Source organism: Acanthisitta chloris, unplaced genomic scaffold (assembly GCF_000695815.1).
Source record: "Acanthisitta chloris isolate BGI_N310 unplaced genomic scaffold, ASM69581v1 scaffold16824, whole genome shotgun sequence".
Lineage (NCBI taxonomy): Eukaryota > Metazoa > Chordata > Aves > Passeriformes > Acanthisittidae > Acanthisitta > Acanthisitta chloris.
In genome coordinates, this window is record NW_008668933.1 from 3,912 (window position 1) to 30,614 (window position 26,703).

General features: G+C 41.2%; 2 protein-coding genes across 2 annotated transcripts; one reads left to right on the forward strand and one right to left on the reverse strand.

Annotated features, from left to right (window-relative positions):
• Positions 1-4,580: 4,580 nt before the first annotated feature.
• Positions 4,581-12,860, forward strand: BEND3 (BEN domain containing 3). Its single transcript, XM_009073136.1, has 3 exons — positions 4,581-4,614; positions 5,439-5,656; positions 10,593-12,860. Exons 1-3 carry the CDS (start codon positions 4,581-4,583, stop codon positions 12,858-12,860), a joined length of 2,520 nt encoding a protein of 839 aa, XP_009071384.1.
• Positions 12,861-23,123: 10,263 nt separating this feature from the next.
• LOC103800756 (chromosome unknown open reading frame, human C6orf203) lies at positions 23,124-25,873 on the reverse strand. Its single transcript, XM_009073138.1, has 3 exons — positions 25,450-25,873; positions 24,576-24,648; positions 23,124-23,576 (listed from the first exon to the last, which is right to left on the reverse strand). The coding sequence occupies exons 1-3, from the start codon at positions 25,869-25,871 to the stop codon at positions 23,400-23,402; spliced, it is 672 nt and encodes a 223-aa protein (XP_009071386.1). The 5' UTR covers positions 25,872-25,873; the 3' UTR covers positions 23,124-23,399.
• Between the last annotated feature and the right edge of the window lie 830 nt (positions 25,874-26,703).

Below are 26,703 nucleotides of genomic sequence, written 5' to 3' on the forward strand. Positions count from 1 at the left end.
GTAGGTGGTAAATAGGATGAGGAGAATGTACATTATGGGATGTTTTAAATTAGACATGATTAAATTTTGGTTTATGTGTCAATAACTAGGTACACTCCTGTGCTACTTTTCAGTATCAATATGCATTATACTAGATGATATGAGACTGAAATACATTTAGAGTATGGTTTGCAATTTGCTGCTTTACTCATCAAATCTTTTGTACCCAAGTGCTTTAAATCCTTAAGGCCTCAGTGCATATTTTGAGTAGGTGTATTTTTGATAAGTGGACAACATTTTTTGCTCTGCTTGCAAAAGCAGCATCAAGGTGGTGCACAAAGAAACATTCCAAAGCCTCTTTTTTTAAGGTGTTCTTCCATGCTTAGGAGCTCTTAGCGTTGCACTATGCGCTGAGGTTCTGTGATAACCTCTGGTAATGCCATTTCAGTGTTGAATGTTGTTACCAAAATAATACAACAATGCAGTTAAGTGTGGTAACTTGGTAAGCTTTTGAATAGAGGAGTGTGTCTAAGCTATACCAATGCAATTGTCTTGTTCTTTGTCTTGTCTGATGAGAAGAGAGAGCAGGATCTGTGGGAAGGGAATACAGCCAGTAGTGATGGCCAAGGTGTGCTGGGACCATCTAACTTTCCCTAATGGATCTGGCTGTTGGCATAGCTGCTGTTGTAGGTGTTTGGTGTGTTTTGGAATTCTCCTTCCAGAGGATTCACCAGGATGTACTGCAGCATCTGTCTGTATCCCAGCAGGATAAAGCTGCCAAGGCTGGTTGCTCTGCAGGCCTGGGCTCCTGACTTCAGCACAGAGTGTTCAGCTCTTTCCTAGAACTAGCTGACTGCTGTCCTCTAGATTTGGCATAGCTGCTGTTGTAGGTGTTTGGTGTGTTTTGGAATTCTCCTTCCAGAGGATTCACCAGGATGTACTGCAGCATCTGTCTGTATCCCAGCAGGATAAAGCTGCCAAGGCTGGTTGCTCTGCAGGCCTGGGCTCCTGACTTCAGCACAGAGTGTTCAGCTCTTTCCTAGAACTAGCTGACTGCTGTCCTCTAGATAGCACTGAGTCATTATTAGGCTGAGGATGATAAGTGTATTTATCTTCTGTTTTGAAAAAATACAAATAAGATAAGATTGAAATATGTTTTTGTATACTCAACATGACAAGGAACAACTGTCAGGTGTTTGCTTTACTGTATGGATTTCTTATTTGTATTTTGCTCCATGATATGTCAGGTCTTTTTTTACCCCAGCTTTGCTTATTCTCACAATCTGGGCCAGAATGCTATGTCAAAACAGATTTTGACACTTCTGCCTCTTTTAAAGAGGCAATAATTGTTATTCCTAAGTACTGATGCGCAGCAAATAGTGTTTTAAAGAATCTGAAATGTTTTCTCTTTAGTGGAATTTAAACAATCAACAAAGTTATTGTTAACCTTATATAGACAGGCACGGACATACTCTGGCGTGGACACACTTTCCCCCTTCCCATAAGCCCTAATTCCCTATGGGAGTGATGATGCAATTGCTGTGTTGATGTCTCTGTCCGTGCACTGCTCACTCGTGAGTCCATTGTGACCCCAATTTGAATCGAGATGGTGGTGTGATAAGTAATGTTTCGTTAAATGGAACCAAGCCAGTGGTTTGCTGGTATGAGGAGAAATTTTAGTTCTTCCTTTCCATCCCAAACCTCATGCATACTCCTGAGCTGGGCCTGATTACTTGCCTTACCCTTTACCTCTCTGAATTACAAGGGAAGTAACCTGGAAGAAAAAAAGACAGAAGTGAGTTGTTCTCTGACAGTTTATCAAGATGGAAGGTTTAGGTGAGCACCCATGCTTGGCTGAGGGGCAGGTGGGGCCAGGAAATCAAAGCAGCAATGGAATCCTGTCTCTTGACAGAAGCTGTTATGTATGTGCTTCATTTTCTCATAATACCTGAGTTCTTACAAACCTCACAAAGAAGACAGGAAACCAGATGAGGAGAGAAATGGTCCTAGGGTTCTCAAAAAGGAAAGGGTTGAAGCTTGTGCTTTGTTTGACACCAGAGCGTTCAGGTATAAAACTCAGTCATTCTGGGCCTCATTGGTTCTGATACAGGTTTTGACTATTCATGTTTAATTGTATTCTGGTAGTTTTCAAATTTAAAAAGGGGGGAAAAAAGGCAAAATTAAGTACTAACACAGTTATTTCAGGTTTGTAAAACGACAGTGGAATTAATAGTGGACTGAAATGTTATTTGACCTGAGTTCAGGATAGCTTTGCTCTTCCTGATGTTGCCTCCTTTGGAAAGTTAACTGTTAACCAGGGTATGTGCTTTGCTTTAGTTCTCATTGGTTTCCAGTTTAGAGAGTGGCGCTTCCGATCCTTATTTGTCTTCTCCTTCCATTTTGATTGTGTTCTCTGAGAACTCTCCTAAAGCATTCTTCCTGTTTGAATAGCAGTAATTACCAGGAGTTAGAAGGAAAATATAATTCCATATATCCCCTCCTAAATATTTCGTGTTGTTCCACCTGCTGCCACTTTTATAGTCCTTTGGCTCTGTGTTCAATGTTCTTTAGTGTTTGCTCTGATGCAGCAGTCTAGGATTATCTGGAAAATCATTTTGATTTCCATTATAGAATATTCTGTAGCAATATTGGTGGATTTGCTTACTGTAACCTCAGGCCCTCACAAAAAGACTACGTGTCACACTCCTTGAGCACTGGCACATGTTGCTGTGGTACCACATCCCTCAGAGCTAAGCCTAGTGCAGCGTGGAAAAGTGCAAGACAAATCTAGACCCTGAATACCAATGTATCTGTGATATTAGGGCAAAATACAAACAGTTAGTACTGTGTACTGTTCTTAAGGTCCAGCAAGGCTTTTCAAGGGTGCTGTACCAAATACACTGTCACAGGGTTTTCCATAAAGAGCTGTAGTGGCTGTGTCTGCATTCACTTGGTATTAACCCTTACCAGCACCAATCAGGTGGTTTAGAAGTTGGTTTTTAGTTTCATGCTGTTATGTCTCTGCAGAGTTTGCTAAAGTTTAAGTGATGTGATTATAGCACCATTAAGTTGGCATAATTTATATGTGGAAGACAATCTCACGTTATCCCCTTGAGGATGCCCTTTACAAGGCTGTGTATAGAGGACATGTGGAAGATCAGCACATCAAAGAGCATTTTGGCTTCTAGGGTGGCTCAGTATGAGCTGATTTTATAGCACTGTGCATCTTTTGTTTGGGTGCTACCCATTGTAGTGCAATCATACAAAATCTAATCCAGAGTGGGACCTCATACTTGCTGTTGCAGCCGTCAGTTGCTGTCAAATTAAATTCATATCTACATAGCATTCAAGTGTTTACAGAGTTTTTTAACAGTATTTTGAGATTCAAAAAATAAATTATTCAGCATTATTCAGGAGGGAGATACAGACTTTTCCCCCTCCATAACAGACTATCTATCTCTTTCTCTCCCCACGCCTCTTGAATTTCATTACAATTCCCACTCCTGGGCTGTGTCTGCACTTTTGATTGACAGGTTTTATTCACTTGCTCCAGCCAGAGAGAAGCCTGTCTTGATTTCAGACCTTGGCTAAAGGATAGGCAGGAACGGTTGAAAGAAAATTATTTGAAAGAAAAATGTAACTGTGGAAAATGTAAAGCAATAATATTCTGGGGCCAAGTAAACCTAGTGCTGTGTGTAGATGAAGAGGAGCAGAGCGTGACAGTTTCCCAGTCACCAGCTCACAAGTCCAGAGTGTCATTTTGCAGCTGCGTGCCCTGTAAGGGTCAGCGAGATCTGATTAAGTTGTTTGCTTTGTAGATCTCCAAAGATTTAGAATATCTTCTAGGAACGTGTCCAGAGATTGATGTTTGCCCCCAAGTAACTCGCAAAAATAGTTTTCAAGTAAGCAGGAATACAGCTGAGTTTTTCACAGGAGAAGTAATGCTAAAGCCATGCTAGAATAATATAGATATTTGTTTTTCCTTACGAAAAGCACTTACATTATTTAGAGGCTGACAGAAAAAAGAACTTACTGGAGATCTGCACTGTTCTGCTTGAATTGATGCAATCCATATCAAAAGATCAAACATTTTTAAATGAAAACTTACTCCAGCATGTGTATTGCAGTTTATGACAAGTTTTCTTTCTCTGATTACTTTGTGTCACCCACAATGACAAAACGAAAACATCTGGCTGTCATAAGTAGTGGCTTTGTACAGGATGGGGAGTTTAACACCATTAACTTCCATTTACATACTGCCATGATACTTTATAGAAAAGGTTGGAATGATTTTTACTTTCCTCCGTACCAGAAAAAGAACTACAGTTTTAAGTACTTTCCTAGCTGCTGTTTGTTGTCTGTGCATACATGCAATATAGTTTGCATGTTGACAGGTCTGTAGGTGGCCATGAAATTTACTGAAAATAGCTACTTGTTACAAATGTACAGACTGGAAAGACTGGAAATTTTCTGTGGGTTGTTAACACCCAATGACTCCTGAAGAAAAGTAATTAACAGAACACATTAAGGTGTTTCCTGATTCCAGAAAATGCTGACCTTTTTTTTTTGTATTTTTGTTTTGCTCTTCAGTGAGATAGAAGATGAATTCAGCTGAAATCACTGATGATGATGAAGGTAAAATATTATACTGTGTGTAATCTTTGATGAGGCAAAAATACTTGTCAAATTAAAGCCTGCTGCACTTGGATCATGATAAATTACATTAATGTTTTTAAAAGTCTATCTAAAAATGCACCATTATCTTTGCTGCTTATCGTATTTTTATTCTCTGCATCCTTTCACCCCTCCAAAAAAATTTTCCTGCTGTAACTTTATTTGTTTATACTTCAGATTCTTCTTTGGGGAAGAAACTGTCATTTAGTAGAAAACTGAATGATTTGACTTTGGGGTGGCCTTGGCATACACTTACCATAGAAGGCATAAAATATAGTGATGTTCTTCAAAACATCATCTTCTTGGAGAAGAGAAGGTTGCGTGGAGACCTCACAGCACCTTCCAGTGTCTGAAGGGGCTACAGGGAAGCAGGAGAGAGACTCTTTGTTAGGAGCTGCAGTGACAGGACAAGGGGCAATGGGTACAAATTGAAAGAGGGGAAATTTAGGTTAGATATTAGGAAAACGATTTTCCTGTGAGGGTGGTGTGACACCGGTGTGACACTGGCACAGGTTGCCCAGGGAGGTAGTGGCTGCCCCAACCCTGGCAGTGTTCAAAGCCAGGTTGGATGAAGCCTTGAGCAACCTGCTCTGGTGGGAGGTGTCCCTGCCCATGGCAGAGGGTTGGGACTAGATGATCTGTAAGGTCCATTCCAACCCCTAAAATTCTGTGATTCTATGAAAACACGTTTTCATGAAAGGAAACAAACCACAAAGGATTGTATGAAGAGTGTCACGGTTTTCTAGAGAGGGTGCTTTACCTTTCTAAACCTTCTCTTTTTCCAGTAAAAATTCCTAAAAAAAATGTGAAAGTAGAAACAGAAAATGAAGACGAAGCTCTGGACTGCTCCGTGACATCCAGATCTGCTGAGAAACACTCACTGGATGGCACAGTCACTTGCCTACAGGATTCCAACAAACGCAAACAGACCTCACTGGGCTGCGATGGGTCAGGTCAGCAAGATGCCTTACCCAGCGTGAAGAAGAGACGCTTTGCGCAAGAGGTGACTTCTCTATTCACGACTGTGTGGTTCTTTTTCTGTTCACATTTCTTAGGCTAAGTTCATTGCTGCTCTAAGTACAATGCATGTCTTTTAAATAGTTTGCATTGATAATGAGTTTGATGCAAATTTGGCCAATCTTAAGCCAGTTTGCACACGTGTCTGGGTGTTTCTTTAAATAGCATGGGAACAATCATAGCTGTGAAATACAGTTATAGGTTAATTCATTCGTGTGAAGTGTATTTCTGTTGTTTGTCAGAGAGTGTAGGAGCAGGCAGCGATTTGGAGTCACAGCATGACTGCAATTACAGTCACAGAGTCAGTTCTTCAGCTGGATCCTCAGTGGTAGAATCAGGGCTGTAATTCTTCCTTCTGTGACACAGGTTTAATGTCAGTGAGACAAGTATAAACTGGTGTATTATTCGAAAGATAATGCAGGGATGCAGAAGACATTGAGCCTATCAAGAGCTGAGTGTATTAGAAGTCTGGTGCAGCATCCCACTAGTGACAATTCAGACATTTCTTTAGCCAGTGAAGGAGATGCCCAGTCTTTTCCGTTATCCTGATCTCCTGTTTCACCTCTCTAGCAATGGGAGGTTTTAATTAATCTTTGCTGAAACTGAGCAAGTTTGGTTTTGTCCTTGTTCTTTTCAGTAGGGAGGGCAGTGATCATCTGTTCCTAGAAAAGTCCTCTGCACACGGGAAAATTAATGTGACATTGTCCACCCTCAGCCCTTCCTTTCCAATAATAAAATTCATTTTTCAACTCTTCTTCAGGAGTCACTTTATATATTTGTTGTTCCCCTTGAGAGTCCTGAAGGAGTAGTGTGCAGTGCTGGATAGTGACATCCCTCCTGACACCCTCTAGAGCAGTATAGTGACCTCCTGTTTTCCACACTCAGCACTTTATTAAAATAACCTTAGATTCAAATTCATCCTCTTTTGAATAACTTCAGGCCCTGGGTTATATTTAGTGCATGACCTACTCTAATGCACATATCCTTTTCTGCTCTAGTGCTACCTAGCCAGTTATTCCATGTTGTATTTGTGCATTTCATATCTCCTTTCTAGCCATAGCTCGTCATATTTCTTTTTCTTGACTGTCATCTCTCTGACTTCTCAGGGCTGTTTTTTTCCTTGAATACCTCTGGTAGGTAGGTTTTAATCTTATTACATGGTTTCTTTCTTTTCCTTTCTCTTTTTACAATTGTTTTCCTTACATTCAGATTCTTAAAAGAGCTTCATAATAGTCTCTGAACTGTGCTTGCTTTGGATTTTCCTGTTTGCTGTTTGCATTTAATAAATTTTTACATTTAGTTTGAAATTAATTATAACTTTGGACTTACAATATCAGAAATTAACCCAGTAATAACAATAAAAATTCCTTCTTGGCTGACCCCAATGAATCAGCATGTTTAGTTAGGTAACCAACCAGAAGCAGTCATCAATCTTAACAGCATTTTTGAAGTTAATTACTTTTCTAGTACCGATATTTTGTTTTAATTGATGAATTTATTAACTATTTCTATTTAAACAATGGACAAAATCTTCATTATTTTCGAGAATTTTGTGCTACATTTTTACTACACATCACATAGGCATCTATGTATGATATAAACTGACCTGTACTTTGTATTGGGCTGGTGATTATTTTACTAGATTACTTTCCATCTGAAGACATTTCACTTTTGTAAAAATTCTGAATGTCACTTCATAACCAGAAATTAATTTTCCTTAATTTTCTTTTAAAAAAAGAAATGTTGATGATTATAAATTTATAAAATTTTTGTGTGAGACTTTTCCAATTTCTCGTGTGTTTGACAGAATCTTTCTATGTTTCTTGCTCATATATTTTTTATTCTTCCATACTAGAATATTGTACTGTATTCTTACAGATCTATAGACTTCGTTTATTGAGCAGAATGTCATAAATTGGCTGGACTGGAGCACTGAACAGAACAGTAATTAAGCAACTTTTAAAACTTGGCTTAGGATTCACAGAGATAATGCAAGAGACGGTTTCACAATTTCTTTTATTGGTTGATGTTTACCAAAATGCTGCGTTTTGCAAACGTTCAGAGAATGTTTACAACACAAAACCTTGCTGTGCAAATGTAGTATAAAAAGCATCACTATCTTACGTACATTGATTCTCACAGAACAGCGTCTTTGTTTATTTTTGATGGTACATTAGAACTGATTGTCTTTAATGAGTGTAGTATTGTCTGAGATGCATTGATATTTAAAGATCAGTGTTGCAGGAAGCTAATGAAAATAATACATACTCGTTTAATTGGGGAATTTACAAAAAGCCATGTGTTTATGGTGTGGATAGTGCTGTTCCTAGATGGAAACTATAGACAAGATAATTGAAAGCAAAAGGAAGGGAAATGAGAATCCTTCTGAAATAGAAAGTCCTTAAATAGAGGCACAAATGTTTTGTCATTTTAGTCAAACACTATGTGTGTCTGAAATGCAGATGACCAAATCCTTCCCACAACCAGATCCAACCACTGTGAGCGGCATTCATGCAGGGGCAGAAGTTCTGCTGCAGTGGAGATCAGCTGTGGTTCCTAGCATGGACTCCAGAGCACCATGTCCACAGCTGAGCATACAAACCTGCACAGTCTCCCTGCCAAAGTGGACAGTGAATCTGTGTTCTTTAATACACCTTCTAATAATGCTTTGCCCTGACTCTGTGTGTGAGGTGTGTGTTAATGGAAGTTGCCTCCAAACTGCCAAGTTTTATTATATAATTAATTAGGGAAAACAAACAGCAGGAGGTCAGACAAGAACTGACAGACACCCAGTGGCCTGTGGCAAGCTGTCTAGTAGAAAAGGAATTAAATGAGTCATGTGCTATATGTGAAGGAATATTTGGGATATTCTCTGCTAGCAGGAGTGTTATGGAAGAGCTAGCTACTTAGGCAGCAGGTCTCACTGTTTGTGTGAGAAGATTTGTTCTTTTGATCTGGAACAGTAAAAGAATTTATAATTCAGTTTGGGGGTCTGACTGGGGAGCGGTACCGTGTTTATTGTCAGTGGAGATTTTCATGGTCTGCTTTCAGGTGGTGTCTGTTTGGCAGAGTTCTGTTACCATCTGGATACACCTCTGTTTCTCCACTGACAAGTATAGGTGGTGTATGATGACTTCAGACCCAGCGTAGGAGCCTAGAGTTAGGTGGGAGCAATGTGGATCTCAGTCTGTTCACAATTGGGTCTGTGTTCTGGCGTTCTATAAATTTAGTTAGGGTATATGTCTTACCAGCTGGGGTAAAAATCAGCCTTTAACAGCTGGTGGTGTTGTAGGACTCTGATTTCTCACTGTCCTCATAGCCAATGTGCTTTCCTGTGAGTGGGACTGGAGTGGGACAGTCTTCTAATGGGAGCTGGGAGTCAGGTGTCCTAGACACCAGCATGGCCAGGGGTTCTGTGCACTGTGAAATGCTTGGCCTTTGTGTTGTGCTTTCATATGAGCATCTCTGCATTCACACACTGTGAAAACACAAGATTTCATATGCAGAGTTGTATGATGTCAGTGATAGCACAACGTGGAAACAGAACTTCAATTTAATTGAATGCTGGTTTCTAAACTTGGGGTGGAAACCAACCTGTTCTGAGTCTCTTTGGAGTATGCACTGCATTAGAAATTAAAAAGTAATTAGATTCAATTTGTCACAGCAGTAAGCAGTGTAAGTGCACACAGGGACCACACTGATTTCGTCAGTGTTACAGTCCTGTGTTTCCAGAAAGGAACCTTAACTGAGGTTTTCACTAAAACTTCAGATTTCTCGTGGCTCTCAGCTCAGACCTCAAGTCTGTGTTTCATTTGTTTTAATACCTGGACACAAATTATGTAGATTTTTATCTAATTAATGTTCTGTAGAACAGGCCAAGAAAAATGTTTCAGTACACTCCTCTAAAATCTGGGACTGTTTGCTCATGTTTGACTTCTGTGTGTTGGATTTTGATTCTGTTGTAGCTGCTTAACTTCCTAAGAATTATTTGTAATACCCATGTGTATGTAAAAAAAAAACAAACCCAAACCAACCCACCCAAACCCTGCACATTTGCTGTGCAATGATGAAAATGTTTGGTTCCAATTTCAAGCAATGAGGAAGAATTACAAATTATTGCAAACATTAATTGCTTAGGAACTCATTACTGTTTATATATAGAGAACTTAGAAAATAAGAAACACATGAGTCTAAACTTCCCTGCCTTTCTGAAATAGTCTTAGGCTTCCTTTTAAAAAAGACAGTACCAAGATGCTTTTCACTGTGTTCATAAGTTTTTATCATTTAAATAGAACACCTTTTAAAAATGATTCCTTTTTGGAACTTGTTTAGGAGTTGTACAGCATTATAAAGATTTTTTTTTAAAAGCCCTATGTAAACCTTTCACATCAAGAGAGAAGAGAGTAAATTTTGTGGTTTATAGCCTTTGTGACATTTTCAGAAGCTAACCTAGAGAGAGTGCTGGAACGTTAAATGCTGGAACGTTAAATGTTGGAGGCAGTGGCAAGGTCACAGGACTAGGAGTCAGAAAATCTAGATTCTATTCTTGGCTCTGTTGCTGACTTGTTGCCACCCGAATTCCCCACAGCCCAAGATCCTCGTACACAAGGTGAAACCTAATGATATTTAATTTGGGATAGTATTTAGAGCTCTGTGGGTAGAGTACTAAGAATTATTATGGCATTTCTATTCCACGGAGAAAGCCATGAGCCAAAAGAATAAAAAGGAAAGAAAATGAACACCTAAGTAGTACTTTATTTTTATTTTTCCTAATGAATTGATTAAGTTTGATTATTTAACACAAGTGCTCTGGAGAAAATTTGACTTTGCATATTTTTGTAACATTGCCTGCTTAAGGGGCACATATTTACAGCTGATATTTTTAAGGCAGCCTTACTAACACAGTGTTTATTCATTTGAAGGGCTCCCTGTCCAACATGAGGAACAGAGAGACTGGCTCACCCCCTCAGGTAAACGCAGAGCAGCCAAACAAGAACAAGAACTCTACATGGCTCTGCGAGGAAGAATCTTTCAGTGACATAATCACTCCGTCGTATAAAAAACCTCTCTATGGCATCTCGCACAAAATCACGGAGAAGAAGAACCCGCCGGGAGCAGAGCAGTTTGCTTCCTACGAGTTGTTTGAGAAAATCAACCCCAGCAGTCCCTCGCACGTTCGGACTCTGAACGAGCAGCGCAAAAGAGACTCGGCCGCGGCCATTGCTGCGGCGGCGGCCGCGGCGGATTCTGACTCAAATATATATTCTTTGATACAGAAAATGTTTTACACCCTTAACACCCTCAATACCAACATGACTCAGCTGCACAGTAAAGTTGACCTGCTGTCTCTGGAGGTGAGCAGGATTAAAAAGCAGGTCAGTCCAGCGGAGTCGGTCGCTGACTTCAAGCCTCCCCCGGAGTACCAGCTGACCTCGGCGGAGCTCAAGCAGATCATGGATCAGAGCACGTCGGGCGGAGATCTCGCCTGTCGGCTGCTCGTGCAGCTCTTCCCAGAGCTCTTCAGCGACGACGAGTTCGGCAGGAGCTGCAGCGCCTGTGGCTTTCTCAACAAAAGGAAACTTGAATCTCTTCATCTGCAGCTTATCCGTAACTACGTGGAAGTTTGTTATCCTTCTGTGAAGAATACAGCTGTGTGGCAGGTGGAGTGTTTGCCTCAAGTCAATGATTTCTTCAATAGGTTTTGGGCTCAAAGGGAAATGGAAAACAGTCAGCAGAATGTGCAATCATCCAGTTTTTATGACAGTGAGCAGGTCGAATCCTCTCATTTTATGGAGGATAAAGAGCAGGAGGAAGCTTTGTCCTTGGACAGGAGTAATGTGATTGCTTCAGATTACATGCTGGATGCTCAGGATCTCAATGAATTTTTAGATGAAGCTTCTTCTCCAGGGGAATTTTCCGTTTTTTTGTTACACAGACTGTTTCCAGAACTCTTTGACCACAGAAAATTAGCTGAAAGGTACAGCTGCTTTGGAGACTCTGGAAAACAGCTGCTGGATCCTCATCGGCTCCAAATAATCCGTCGGTACACTGAAATTTACTTCCCGGATGTGCAGGAAGAAGAAGCCTGGTTGCAGCAGTGTGTCCAGCGAATAAACGATGAGCTTGAAAGTACCTACATGGATGGCAGTGAATGTGATCAGATGAGAGATGACTGTTACGATTCTTCTAGTTTACCAGATGATGTATCCATCATAAAAGTGGAAGACAGTTTCGAGTACGAAAAACCCGGCAGGAGGTCAAAAAAAATTTGGCTTGTACCCATAGATTTTGACAAACTTGACTTTCCCCCTCCCGATTTCGACGTCCCTGTGCCTGATTACCTGTTGAACAAAGAACAGATTAAAAGCATATATGAAAGCAGTCTTTCCATAGGCAACTTTGCCTCTCGATTGCTTGTCCTCTTATTTCCTGAACTGTTCACCCATGAAAACTTAAGGAAGCAATACAACTGTAGCGGATCTTTAGGCAAGAAACAGCTTGACCCCACTAGAATTAAATTAATTCGCCATTACGTGCAGATACTGTACCCCAGAGCAAAGAATGACAGAGTGTGGACCTTGGAGTTTGTCGGGAAGCTGGACGAGCGGTGTCGACGAAGAGACACGGAGCAGAGGCGCTCGTACCAACAGCAACGGAAAATCCACGTGCCAGGGCCTGACAGGAGGGAATTTCTCACCTATGCAATAAACCCCGAGAGGTTTCGAGAGGAATTCGAAGGGCCACCACTGCCACCAGAGAGAAGCAGCAAGGATTTTTGCAAGATACCACTCGATGAACTCGTTGTTCCTAACCCAGACTTTCCTGTGCCTTCTTTGTATTTGCTGTCTGATAAGGAGGTAAGGGAGATAGTGCAGCAGAGCCTGTCGGTTGGCAACTTTGCTGCCAGGCTCCTCGTAAGACTCTTCCCTGAACTCTTTACTCCGGAGAACCTCAGGCTGCAATACAACCATTCAGGTGCTTGTAACAAAAAACAGCTGGACCCCATCAGACTGAGACTGATCCGTCACTACGTGGAGGCAGTTTATCCTGTGGAGAAAATGGAAGAAGTGTGGCATTATGAATGTATACCCAGCATTGATGAGAGGTGCCGGCGGCCGAACCGGAAAAAGTGTGATATACTGAAAAAAGCAAAGAAAGCAAAAAAAGTGACAGGCTCTTTAAATTGCTAAGACTTTGACCACTAAATTATTGTCAGGATTATGCGTCAATTGAGACTGAGGGGCCTGTTGGGAGCTGAGGGTTCTCAGCGTCTGGGACAGTCAGGCCCTTGGTTTGTTGCGTTTCAGTGTGTGTGTTGCAGCAGTGGGAAGTGGCTTACTGCATTTGTACATGGGTAGAGACCATCAGTGAGAGCTGTCAGTGACTCGCTGGAGCACGATTTTCCCTGGTGCAGGTACATGTATCGAAGCTATTACTCCACTCCCCATTTCTGCATTTTCCTTTTCTATCACTTTCTAATAATAAAGGATTTTTTTTAATGGTTGTTCTCTTCAAGGGCAGTTTGTCATTATACCCTTATAGACAGTATTGTTAATTAATTCGAATTTCAAAATGTAAACCTAACTTAATTTAAATTTGAAAGTGCCATGTTCATTGGAAATCATTGGAATATTAGACTTTGCTTCTGCAGTAACTGCAGCTTCACATTTATTTTGTTCTTGATGATACTGAGATACTGGACGTAATAATCTGTGTCAGAGAATGGGTCACAGTGGTGTCGTTTGCAGCTTTGACTGTTACCAGGTTTTATTTCTAGAACCAAGACATAGCTTGAAGAATTGAGACATGAGCATAGACCTCATGTGAATGTTTTTTGCTTGTATTGGTACACCACAAGCTTGATCCTGCCCCTGTGAGTTCTTCTATTGCTTTGTCCAGTGTCACTGCTGGAGTGACTGAGGATTGCCTATACCCATGGAATGTCTTCCCATCACCTGCTTGCCACTCTGTAAGATAGCAAAGGCAACAGCAACAACAAAAAGACTCGAAACAAGAACTTAGAAAATGTTTAGATCTTACAAATGGTCTTACTAATGGTCTTTAGAGCTTATCAAATGGTGATTCCAAAGGTTTCCAGTGTTCATATTGAATTGCATATATAAAAAGTATCATGTGCAAAGATTGGTTTTGTGTTTCAGGGTCCCAACCTATGAGCTGTGGTAATGTAACTCATTCTTTGTGTGAATGCAGCAGCATCTGGATATTTTGGGTGTAGGGGTACTGAACTCCCTCACTTTGCCAAATTGTTTTAGTGTAATTAGTAGCTATTTGAAGACATAACTGTGTGTGTATAACTTAGGTTCGTACGGTCAAGTTGGCATCATTAATATGTTCAAGTGTAACAAAGGCCACCCAGAACCCAATGTGAATTTGCTGTATGACTTGTCACTGGAGAGTGCTGCTTTAAAACTAGTTTGTTTTTTTGCTTTTAATACTGATAGGAATGGCGAGAGAGAGTCAAACATGAATTTTTAAGACAGTAAAGACAGTGATTGCTTACAGACCATCACTGGAACACCTTGGAGCAATTGTTGATGTTCTCTGTGGTCCTTTTTTGTTGTTGTTTACTTAGATGGGTCATAGTATCAAATTTTAAGTCAGTCCCAGTGTAATTTTCTATTTTAGCATTTGTAAGAAAGTACAAAATATTTGATATTTTTACTTGAGATTTTTAGAATTTATTGTTCTTAGACTCATATCGATCCCTTTAAAAGGAAAACAAAACGTTTTTTCCTGATGGCAAGAACTAGTAAAGTATTATGTTAAACCAGGAGAAAATCATAGGCAGTAGCATTTGCTCGTTTTCCCCATATGCTAGTAACATTCTCAAAGAATGTATGAAGAAAGTCATGAATGTACTAAATAGCACACTGATACTGTTTATATCCATTGAAATGTTTCCTGTTGGTTTCAATAATAGCAGACCATGCTCAAAATGGATATCAGAGCAAATGTGGCTATAATAAATCGCGATCATTTTACCAAAGATAAAGAACTGACACCACAATGTCTGCATCTCTTCATTTTAGTGCATACATTTAGCAAACTGAATGTATCAGAAACCAAGACTTTCTCTTGTAATTGTATGCTACCTGGAACCTCTGTGAAACCTTTCTACATGCACTTTTATGGGAGATAGGAAATAACAGAACATATTAACAGCTGTTTGATTTGTGGTTGCTATTGGCTGGCCAAAAGGTAAGAAAGACAATTATATTTTCTTCATGTCAGACGTGTTTCACCACTTAGTGATGTCCAAGCTCCCACAAGAATTCAATCTCTATGAAACTTTCTTACAAGTGATAGATGTTACTAGCTAGGTGCAAGTGTGAGACAGACTGGCTCTTACTCTAGGTGTTGATGCGAAGTAAAAAAAAAGCCCATTCATATTATCTACAAAGTCGTGAAAAAACCAATTTTCACTTTTTAAAATTTCATTTTTGAAAGTGGGTATAAAAGATTTTCATTGTATTTTTTTCTCTTCTAACTGCTGTTTACATTCCTTTTGTCTCACTCTTCACAACCCTCTCATGATTCGTTTGATTGTATGTTTTATAACTGCTATCAGGAAAATACAGACATACAAATAGTGACCTAGTTCACTAACAAAAGGTCTTGCAGTGCACCTGAAGTACAGCCACTTCATCCAGTCGGTCAGTCTTGTAAATAAATTAAAGGTATATTATTTTCTTACAAGAGGAATGTTGTCTGGTGATTGTTTGAGTCTGGGCAGGATTTTTTCCCTGCGAAGTCTGTTATTAAGATCCGAGATTACCTTAGCTAGTTGGACAAAGACATAAATGAAAACACCCTGATTTGCTGCAGCCATTTCATAAAGATTTCTCTGCTTAAAAGAATAAAGTTGTAGTTTTGAGAGTGAACCTCTGACAGGAGGATTGCTGGATACTGTAGTGTTTGGGACACAGCCATGCACACACTGACTTCTGTGGGTGAGTGTTACTGTCTACCTGCCACGTCAGTAAACCCTATTAAGGTGAATATCAAGTGTCTCTGTCTGCTTTTAATACTTCAAATATATCAGTTTTTGATAAGCATTGAATAGCCCATTTCTAAGCTTTCCAAAAGAAACCGTGTAATATATCATCATTCTTTATTTTCACATGTTAAAGCACTTTCTACATACTAAAAATTGCCTTGGAAGGCCTGTAAGAGATGTAAACAGCACATCAAAAAGAAATTGAGTGTGCATCAGTTTATTGCCTGCTAACTGTATCCAGCTGACAAACCAACAACAAATGTGTTTGCAATGAGAAAACAAAAAACTTCACCTGAAGTCACTTGGTTATGCTGCTGCAGTGTAGACAGAAATGTTTCATGTTGTAAGAAACGTTTGTGACTATCTTTTCTTATCTTCCAAACGCATATAATTTATTTCTAGGTATATCTTCTTTAATCTGTCATTTGTCTCTTTTCAATTACTCTTTGATGTTTATGTGCAAAACAGAGGATTGTGTGTACACCAGGTCTAAATTCGGGCTGGAAGGGGCAAACATGAATTCCACAGCCCCAGGAAACACAGAAAATGATATGCATGTTTTACGCATAATTCAGATTTTGTTTCACTGATTAAAGGGATGTGAAACAGCTGGAAAATTCAATGTCTTACACTTGCCTGGAGGACAGGGCATAAACTGATGAGTTTTCTCACTTACCAAGCACATTTTAGTCGATTGCACTTAAAATTGATGGAAGAACAAGTGTGGCAGGTTCACATCTATGCTGTTCTAGGTAAATGAAACAAACTCCATCACTGTTGTTACAAACACTTCTTTACTTCCTTGGTTTGACTTTCTGGTTTTTGTCCATTATTACTGCAACTCAGCACCAATGGAATTACAGATTTTTCCTCAGGAACGTTCTGAAAACATCTTTTTAAATGTGCTTGAAGTTGTTAAAAATTAATAGAAGTGAAGGCTTAGTTTATTAATTCTCTCCTAAAACTGTCTTTGCTAAGAAAGGCAGGAAAAGTAAAAAATACACATTTGTTTGTCTTCATCCTTTCCCACTTACGTTTTTATCCTAGAAAGTATGAAGACAGATGAATTTTTAGTGGCAACAGTGCTTTCAAAATCCTCATTTTGCCCCCACCCTTATAAAAGCCATTCATCTAAACTTCTCACTGGTAGTGATAGTCTTAATTTCTTACAGAAGTGTCTCTCAGAATACATCACACTCATCAATACACTGGTCACAGCTCACACAAACCCTGCTCTGAGAGGTCACCTGCTGCAGCAGAGTGCTGGCTGAAGCAGCTGCCCTGAGCTGGCCACTCCCAAGGCTGAAAGCAAATGACTCCTAACAAAATCACAACTCTGTCACATTCACATTTTCCTTGTGCCTCATCTGACTGGCAGGAGATTAGCTCTTAGACTGTACTATTTTTATCCTACGTTTTCTTTTTTGTCATTTTCTAGATGCTGCCTTTTCTAGCTGGTGGCCATAAAAGCCTGTGACGTGAGCAATCCATTTCCTGCTCTGTTCCATCATGGGACTGTGGGCCCCAGTGAGCATTTTCCTTGGATTAACAATTCAGAAAGAAGAACATCATTGATTCCCCCAGGAAGGGAAGAGCTGTCTCTCCTGCCATGGCTGCAGGGAGAGGACTAGAGGGAATGGCCATAAATTGAGACAGAGGAGAGTCAGATTAGATGTTAGAAAATATTTTTTCACTATTAGGGTGTTCAGGCACTGGAACAGGTTGCCCAGGGAGGTGGTGGGGTCATCGTCCCTGGAAGTGTTTAAGAGGCATCTGGATCTGGTGCTGAAGGATATGATTTAGGGCTGGATTCGATGATCTTAGAGGTCTCCTCCAACCTTGATGGTTCTATGATTCTATAATAATCTAAGGGAAATAAAGCTATTCTTTTCCCACTCCTCCCTTTTCTTCCCCCATCCCAAGACAAAAGTGAATAGAGCAAACTCATTTTGGTTTTGATTCTGTTTAACTGTTTTCCTTAATTTCTGTTTTAAAATCTAGTGTGATTTCCCAGTCAAAAAAATGAGCAAAATCACCACATGTCCAATCACATTAAAAATTGCATTAATAGGTGGGAAAAAATTATTACTGAAGACTGGAGGAAGATCAGCTAATTAGTATCTACACACACACACACACACAAGCATCAAGTAATCGTTCCAAATTTCCTTCAAAAATTTCATTATAGCAAAACAACTGTTTGTCATTGTTTCCAGGGGCATTTTGTAGTCTTGTGTGTTCGTGCTCACTTCTCTGGAAGGTAAAATATTCCTGTAATCATTACACTTTCAGGAATGTAGCACTTCAGTTAGCTCCTAAGGTAGTGTGTTAGTGAGAGCCGCAGGTTTCCTGTGAAAAGAAAATCCCAAGGTACCTGTCAGCGGTAGGAACAAGTCCCAAGGATCACATCCTATATTTGAAATTTGACCCCTTGTATAAAACCTAGAGTTTGGTGTGATGTCCTGTAACGTCTCTTGTCTCTCTTGCTCCATATCTCTCCTTGTTCCAAGAATTAGAACAAAACATGAAGAAGCCCTTTCATATAGTTCCTCCTCTACATAGACTAAGATTGGCAGATGCCCATGTCCTGGAGCAGGAAATTCATTACAGCAGCAACAGAAGGGCAACAGTGGTAATATCTTATCCAATTCACTGTCCACACCCTGAACTCTGAGCAGGAGGAAGAGAACTTGACTCACCACTGACAGTCACACAGTCACACCAGAGATGTGGTAGTTGACTAGTGGTAGATGCTCCCTTTCAAGAAAATTGTTGCAACTTTTGTTTGATCACTTCCTACTACTTTGCCATGTCATCTGATCAGGCACTTGATCACATTATTGATGGACTCCATCCCCTTAAATTCATGGCTGATGAAGAGAAGGTGCACGGGAGATTCCCAGATAAGTTTATATGTGCTTTACATGCACACAGTCTACCTGAGCCTTGTCTAAAACCACCTGAAGGTCCATCAAAAACTGTGGCTGCAACATGCCTGTGCCTCCACCTCCCAGAACACATGCTGTCCCTGCTTGCCTCCATTCCCTCTATCAGTTACCAAGCCTTAGCTTTCTTTAGCTCCTAGTTTTAGCTCACGCAATGTTTAAAGGCTGCAGAAACGAGCACAACCTGCTTGGCAATGTCTGACCCCAATAAAAAGGTTTGATCAATAGAGAGGCTTATCCAGGACAGATCAATGTAGCCAAGTGGAACAGCTACTCACCTTCCTGCTGTCATAGTTTTCCTCTGAGATCACCCTGCCTTGTGACTGAGGCTTTCTATTTTGAAGCACATGGGTACAGTTCTCTCTCCAGCCATTTCAATCCTGAAACCACAGAGGGTTGTCTCACACATCACGAGACTCCTTAGGAAGTTTGCCTTCCTTTTCCTTAGCTCATACCACTAGTGGATCAACACTTTCAACCTATGAAAGCCTGTTTCTGCCTTCCACTGTCAGGGAAGACCTGGTTTTGGTGGCAGTCATAGCTTCACAGAATGGTTTGAATTGGAAGGGACCTTTAAAGATCACCTAGTTCCAACCACCTTGCCATGGGCAGGGACACCTTCCACTAGACCAGGTTGCTCAAAGCTCCATCTAACTTGGCCTTGAACACCAGCAGGGATGGGGCACCCACAATTTCTCTGGGCAAACTGTTTCAGTGTCTCATCACCTTCATCATAAAAAAAAAATATTTCTTCCTTATAGCCAATCTAAATCTATCCTAAATCAGTGCCCTGTCACTGCAGGCTCTGGTAAAAAGTCTCTCTCTGTCACCATCCAGAAGGGCCTAGGTCTTGATGGCTTGTGAATTTGTCTACTTTAGTTCCCAATAGGTTTTTCCAGAAGTTAAAATCTAAGGGTTTTGCCCTAATATTGTATTCATATTCCATCCAGCTCAAGCAATTACCCTGCCAAATGCTCTTTCTTATGTCAATGACTTATAGGGATGCAAATTTCCTGCCCGTCCTGTATGTCAGGAAGGTGTTGATGATTATTGTTTGTTGCTATTGTTTTTATCCTAAGCAGAACAGATCCTTCCAGAAAATTAATTTCTTCCACCTAGCCTCAAGCCCCAAAGCACTCCTAGTATTTCTGAGTGGGGTCCTATTTTGGCCCTGTACACCCTGGTGTGAGTTAGTACTGCTGGAGGTGACAGGCAGTGTGTACACACTGACAATCACCTGACACTGGTTGCTGACTAGCAACTGGAGCTCACTGACATATTGCAACACACCTTTCTATTTGTTTCTCTCAGCATCCCTGGAGATTCTGGAAACCACTTAGAATAGCAAGGATAAGGGGAACTGTGGAGCAGAGGATGCATCTCATTTATTTCCATGGCACTTGGTGCAAGCTGCAACAGAGTGGAGACAGCAATGTCTGCAATGAAAGTACAGCCTGCCAGCTTCTCCTGGGTGCTTGCTGTGCTTAATCCCTTCACTTCTGCAGTGTCAGGATCACCAAAATCCCCTAGGAAAGCTTTCCAGAAGCATATCCTCTTAATAACCAATCTTTTTAAAAGGTCACTCTGCCTGTAAAACGTTAACTAAACAAGTATCTGCATCTTTAAACATCTACACAACCAGAAAAAAACCACAAACCGAATGAAACAAAACACCAAAACCAAACAAAGAAAAAACCAAAGAAAAAAACCCCAATACCAATCAAACAAAAAACACAGACACACAAAACCCCAAACCAAAACAGTGCAGATTTTAGCTATGCCTGAAGAAAGCTAGAAATGGAGAGGTGCAGCCTGCTTAAACACAGCCAGTGAGTAGCTGTTGGCATCAAAGTGCCCTGGAATATGCCTCCTGCTGCCTATTCTGGGCTACCTTCTTCCCTCTGGGCTCTCCAGGCTGGGCTGAGAGCTCACTGCAGACAGGATGGACAGTAGCTACCTGTTCCTACTGTCCAGCTTTCCTGCAGACACACACCTGCATACACCAGCAGAGTGAAAATTCTGTGTGCATCACAGTTCATCCAGCAAGTTGCTTGTGTTGGGAGATGCATGTGTTTAACACCAGTTAGTCCTGAGATGCCTGTCCTAAGTGACAGTATTTTCCTGTAGTAACACAGACATGAGCTTTTCATCACACTGTGGTCTCACCTTTGCATCACAGTATGGTCTGACCTTTGCTCAGATCTTTACACTGCCTAAGTATTAAATATCCTCTTTAATGCCACAATGAAAATGAGTATGTGACAATCTTCCTCTGTGTGGCTATTTAAAGAGTAAAAATCAGCAGTACTACACACACCTCCCTGATCTGCCTTCTCCAGGACAGCACAGTATCACTGCCATGGTTCATTCACAACTTCCTGACACAGCTGCTGGGAAGACTGGCCTGGCTGAACAGAGAGCTTTGGCTGGAACTCAGGAAAAAAAGGGAGAGTCTATGACCTTTGGAAGAAGGGGTAGGCAACTCGGGAGGACTACAAGGACACTGTGAGATTATGTAGGGAGAAAATTGGAAGAAACTAGAACTTAATCTGGCTACTACCATGAAAGACATTAATGTTTCTATAAATACATTAGCAACAAAAGGAGAATCCACATCATTACTGGATGTGGGGGGGAAATGTAATAACAAAGAAGGCTGGGGCACTTGATTCTTGCTTTGCCTCAGTCTTGAATAGTAAGGCAGTTGTTCTGCAGGTACTCATCTCCCTGAGTTGGGCAACAGGGACAGGGAGCAGAATGAAACTCTCATATTCTAAGGTGAAATGGTCAGTGACTGCTACACCACTTGGACACACACGAGTCTAAGGTGTCTGAATTGGATCCACCCAAGGGTCCTGGTGGAGCTGGCATGAATGCTCACTGAGCCACTTCCAATCATTTAGCAGCAGTCCTGGAAGGTTCCAGATGACTGTCCATGTGACAATGTGAAGGGTTGGAAGGAGGATCTGGGAGACTACAGACCTGTCAGCCTGACCTCAGTGCTGGGGAAGGTCATGAAGCAGATCATCTTGAGTGCATCACATGGCATGTGCAAGACAACCAGGGGATTGGGCCTGGCCAGCATGGGTTTGTTTGTGAAAGGCAGGTCCTGCTTCACCAAACTGATCTCCATCTATGATAAAGTGGCTTAGTGGCTGAGGGAAAGGCTTTGGGTATTCTCCATCTGGTCTTTAGTTAAGTTTTAGACACCATTTCCCACAGCAATCTCCTGAAGAAAGTGGCTGCTCATGGTTTGGATGGGTGCACGGTTCACTGGGTAAAAACCAGGTTGGAAAGAGAATGGAGTTATGTCCAGCTGGTGGCTGTCACCAGTGGAGTTCCCCAGGGCTCATGTTGGGGCCAGTCTTGTTTAATATCAACAATCTGGATGAGGGGATCAAGTGCTCCCTCACCAAGTTTGTAAATGACACCAATTGGGTGGGAATGATCTGCTGGAGGAAGGTTCTGCAGAGGGATCTGGTCAGGCTGGATCAGTGGGCTAAGGCCAATGTATGAGGTTCAACAAGGTGAAGTGCTGAGTCCTGCACTTGGGTCCCAACAACCCCGTGCAGCACTGCAGGTGGGGGCAGAGTGGCTGGAAAGCTACTCAGCCGAAAAGGAGCTGGGGGTGCTGCTCAGCAGTGGCTGGACATGAGCCAGCAGTGTGCCCAGGTGGCCAAGAAGGCCAATGACATCCTGGATGTATCAGAAACAGCGTGGCCAGCAGGACAGGGCAGTGATCAGCCCCCTGTACTCAGCACTGCACCTCAAATCCTGTGTTCAGTTCTGGGCTCTCAGTGCAAGAAAGAATTGAGGCACTGGAACATGTCCAGAGAAGGGCAACAAAGCTAGTGAAGGGTCTTTGGTACAAGCCTTATGAGCTGCAACTGAGGGAGCTGGGGCTGTTTGGTCTGGAGAAAAGGAGGCTCAGAAAGGAGGCTGTAGGGAGGTGGGGGTTGATCTCCCAGGTAACACACAATTAGACAAGAGGAAATGGCTTCAAATTACATCATGGGAGGTTCAGATTGGATATTAGGGAAAATTTCTTCTCTGAAAGGGTTGTCACACATTGGAACAGGCTGCACAGGGAAGTGGTGGAGTCACCATCCCAGGAGGCATTCAGGAAAAGTGTAGATGTGGTGCTTAGGGACGAGGTTTAGTGATGGACTTGAAGTGCTGGGTTAACTGTTGGATCTTAGAGGTCTTTACCAACCTATTCTATGATTCACTGTCACCATGAAGTTTCCTGCTTAGAAATACACTGCTGCAATCAGTATCCTTCTGTGTCCAAGGTATAGCAGCAACATATATCAACATGGGGTTGAAATTGCTAACCAAGCTCAAACTAATAATAAAAAAAGAAGAAATTTTACATAATTGGGGGATTTATCTTCATTTCATGAATCTCGAGATAACACAAAGCAAGTTGCTTTGCTTGTTGTCAGCTTTAATGTAACCTTTCTGATTAACAAAATCAGACAGCAATTAAATAGTGATCAAATTAGTCTTTATTGGTTCATTATTTATAAGAAACTGTCTGGAAATAGAACCATCAAATCTTTTAACCTACAGTACCACAAAACAAAACTAACAGCACAAAGTGACAGGTTTATTGCATGATAATTGATGTGCACAGCAGAGGGACAGAACATTCTGGCACAAGCCCTTAAAAAAAGGGTACTGTAATTTTGTTTAACCAAAATTCATATTTAACAAAAAAATACAGTTTTCTGCAAAAATCTTACGCTGCCACATGCAACCCCCTGTTACTTAAGTACATCCTGTTTGGGCACTTTTAAGTTTTTCCAACGCCTCAAAATTACTTTGTACTTTTCACTTTCAGTTTTGTCAGATATTTTTTTCAAGATTATTCGCATAACTACAGCAGTTCCTGTTTCCTTATCTTCACCTAATATGAGATCCAGTGTGTCACCAACTTTCACCTGGAAACAGAAAGAGAACATGAGTGATTATAAGCATTCCCTGGGGATAACAAATTCCCACATTATAGATCCTCCAGCTATGAACTTCCAGGAAAGTCGTGGCAATAAGCAATTAAATGTCTCATGACCTTCCCTGCCAAGAGCTTTACCCTTCCTGTTATACAACCAACACCTAACTCCCTGAAAATGGTGTAATGTCTGTCTTCCTTGCCTGACGGGTGCTTCCCCCCAGTCTTTTTGTATCAACACAGACATGAACCAGCAAAATGCAAAGTTCTTCCTCCTGCCTTCAGTTTGAAAGTGTTTTGAAGAACAGAGTGCTCACCGACTGCTTGTGCTCCTCTCAAAGGTCACAGAAGCAGTGTGTGTGCTTCTGACAACCAACCTTAACTTTATGAGATCAGGAATTAAAACTTCTCATCATATTGCCCTCTGATCACAGTAACCACCACCGAGGATCACCCCCGCCTAAAGGGTGGGTACATGGGCATTGTCACCATTCTGGTGTTGTCAGAGTATGGCCTGCAACCCTTTTGGCTCTCCTGTGTTCCTGTGTGCTCTGTTACAGATACAGTAACCTTCCCTGAGCTACCTACCCCAGTTCCAACTCCTTTCCATCATCAAACTTTCTCTTTAATCATGTGCCTGCTCCCCCAGTATCTCAGATTTAATCAATCCTACTCCATTAACCTCGCGCATGTATATCATCACTTCCTCCAGCAACTCAGAACATGCTGTCCTTGCTGCCTTCCTTCTCCTGACTTTCAGCCTTGATTTGACTTTTCGACAACACAAGTCTCCCATCTGCCTTAGGGAATAATGTTTTACCCAGAGAATCAGTCACACACACCCCCAGACACACACACCCCCCAAGCTGGAAATGGTGTTAGCAATGCTATGCATTCACCTTTGCAGAGCCATTTAGAGGGAGGGAGAAGGTGGTGCCTTAGCTATTTTCATGTACTGTATTAAAAAGATTTAAATTTTAAAAAGTCTTACAGCTCTACTTTTCTTCCATAGTTTTTCTCCATTCAGCCTGAGTTCATTATTGTAGAATGCATCTTCTACTTTACTGAAGAAAAACAAGGTTTTATTGCATTTACAGTGTGTAGCAAACCAAATGCAATTGTTTCTTTGCAGATACACAGGAACATCAGTCACGTGCAAGGCCCATTTCCACAGCCCTAATTTGTGCATAAAGGACACCTACATTTAAGGTCAGGACAGATTTGAACTGAAGTAAAGAAAAAGTCTCTCATACCTATCAAATAAAAAGATAGAGTATGGTTGTTTTAGCTATTTCTAAAGATCTGTTTCCTGAATATCCAATGAGTTATGCCCCCTTCCGGCACCAGTCATCTTAGTTTTTAAGTGATCAAGTTATACTAATATTCTGTTCTAACCTCACTGCAATATAAAGCTTCTGTGGGTTGCGTTAGATCAAACACTGTGATACATTTGTAGACTGCACATTTACCTGTTGGGCCTGGTTAGGTTTATACTTACCATCACCTATTTCTCCAGCCATTATGTAGCACATTATTTTACTCCCTTGCTCTCAAATTAGATTTTTTTCTATTCCTCAGTACACTGTTTTGTGTTTTCTTCATTTTAAATAAACAGCAACTGATAGAAAATGCCTCCTCAGCAATCTTAGAAATGCTGCAGACAGCAAGAGGCAAAATCAGGCTGTTCCAAGGGATTTATAAGGGAAACAAACAGGAACACCCACACATCCAAAACCTATTTTTTAGAGAGCTACACCAAAAATCCCACCAAATACTGAACTATTCCAGCAATAAAAGTTTATCAAAAGTCAAATGTTAGATGTATGACATCTTACTCATCAGCAACTTGTTTCTTCTGTACTTACTTTCTTGCCATGTCTAGACCAGCTTTCATGATCACGTCGTATCGAAGAGAGGGCACTACTTTCTCAAGATCCTTGTAATCTTTTACTATGCTGGGGTCACTTTCTAACTCATCTTCCAAACTGCTTTCATCTTCATCCTCTTCTTCCTCTTCTTGCACAGTCTCTCTGCTCCTTTTAGAGCTTTTGCTACTTTTGTTCCGCAGAGAAAGTACTGAGAGATAATCTGGAGAAAGTCTTAGTGCACTGAGTCTGACTGGGGAAAAGTTGAAACATCTTCTGTAGGTTACTGTGCTTGCTTGACAGCTACAGAATATGCTTCTCCTCCAAGAGGGATACAGATTACTTGAGGAGAATTTCTCCCACAGTCCAAACCAGACATTTAGTTTTCTAAAAGTAGCGATGGGGAATCTGAAGCCAGTCATAGCATACCCTAAAATAAAGCAAACATTCCTACTTAAAAACGAGCAACTGCTCGGACCATTGGAAGGATTTCCCCACATATGGCATAACAGTTACTCCCAAAAGATGATTATCTGGTTTCCCACACAGCAATGCACCATCTAAAAGCACAAGGCTTTAGATGGCTTCATGATCTGCCTCTCTCATACACTGCCCACCGTCCCCAAGAGCTAAAACACCGGATGAGAAACAAACACTGAAAAATCCCAGTGGAATACTCTGCTGACCATTCCTTTTCTAGGGTTCAATATTAACCATCCAAACACATTTGTGGCACTCCCTACACCTGAAATACAACTCACAAAATAAACGGAAACGAAATTAACCATGTCCTAAAAAGCACGGGCACCTTTATCACGAGTCACTGCTCAACACTGCGAGCAAGCAAACCCAGAAATCTGCTTAACTTCACTTTCTGCTTTGACCACAACACTCCTGCACGGCAGAAAATCCACACAACATCCTCCCATTTCTCCAGATGGGAACAGACACCGTGGTGGAGCCGGGCAGAAAAACCACAGCCCTATGCACTGATACCTATCCTAGGATAGAATGGGAACTCCCCTAAAAAAAAAAAAAACACCCCACAATGCCTTTCAACGTTCTCAGAAACCCATTTACACTCCTTACTACCCAGTGCTGCCCTTTATTATGCTTTCCTATCGCTCTTTCTCGCTTCTTTTCCCAGGTCACCTCAGCCGCCATCCCAACCAGGTGAGGGTTTGCGGTTGGGGAATTATTATCGCTGGGCCACGAGCGCTGACCCAACACGAGCGGGGACAACCTGGGGCGGGT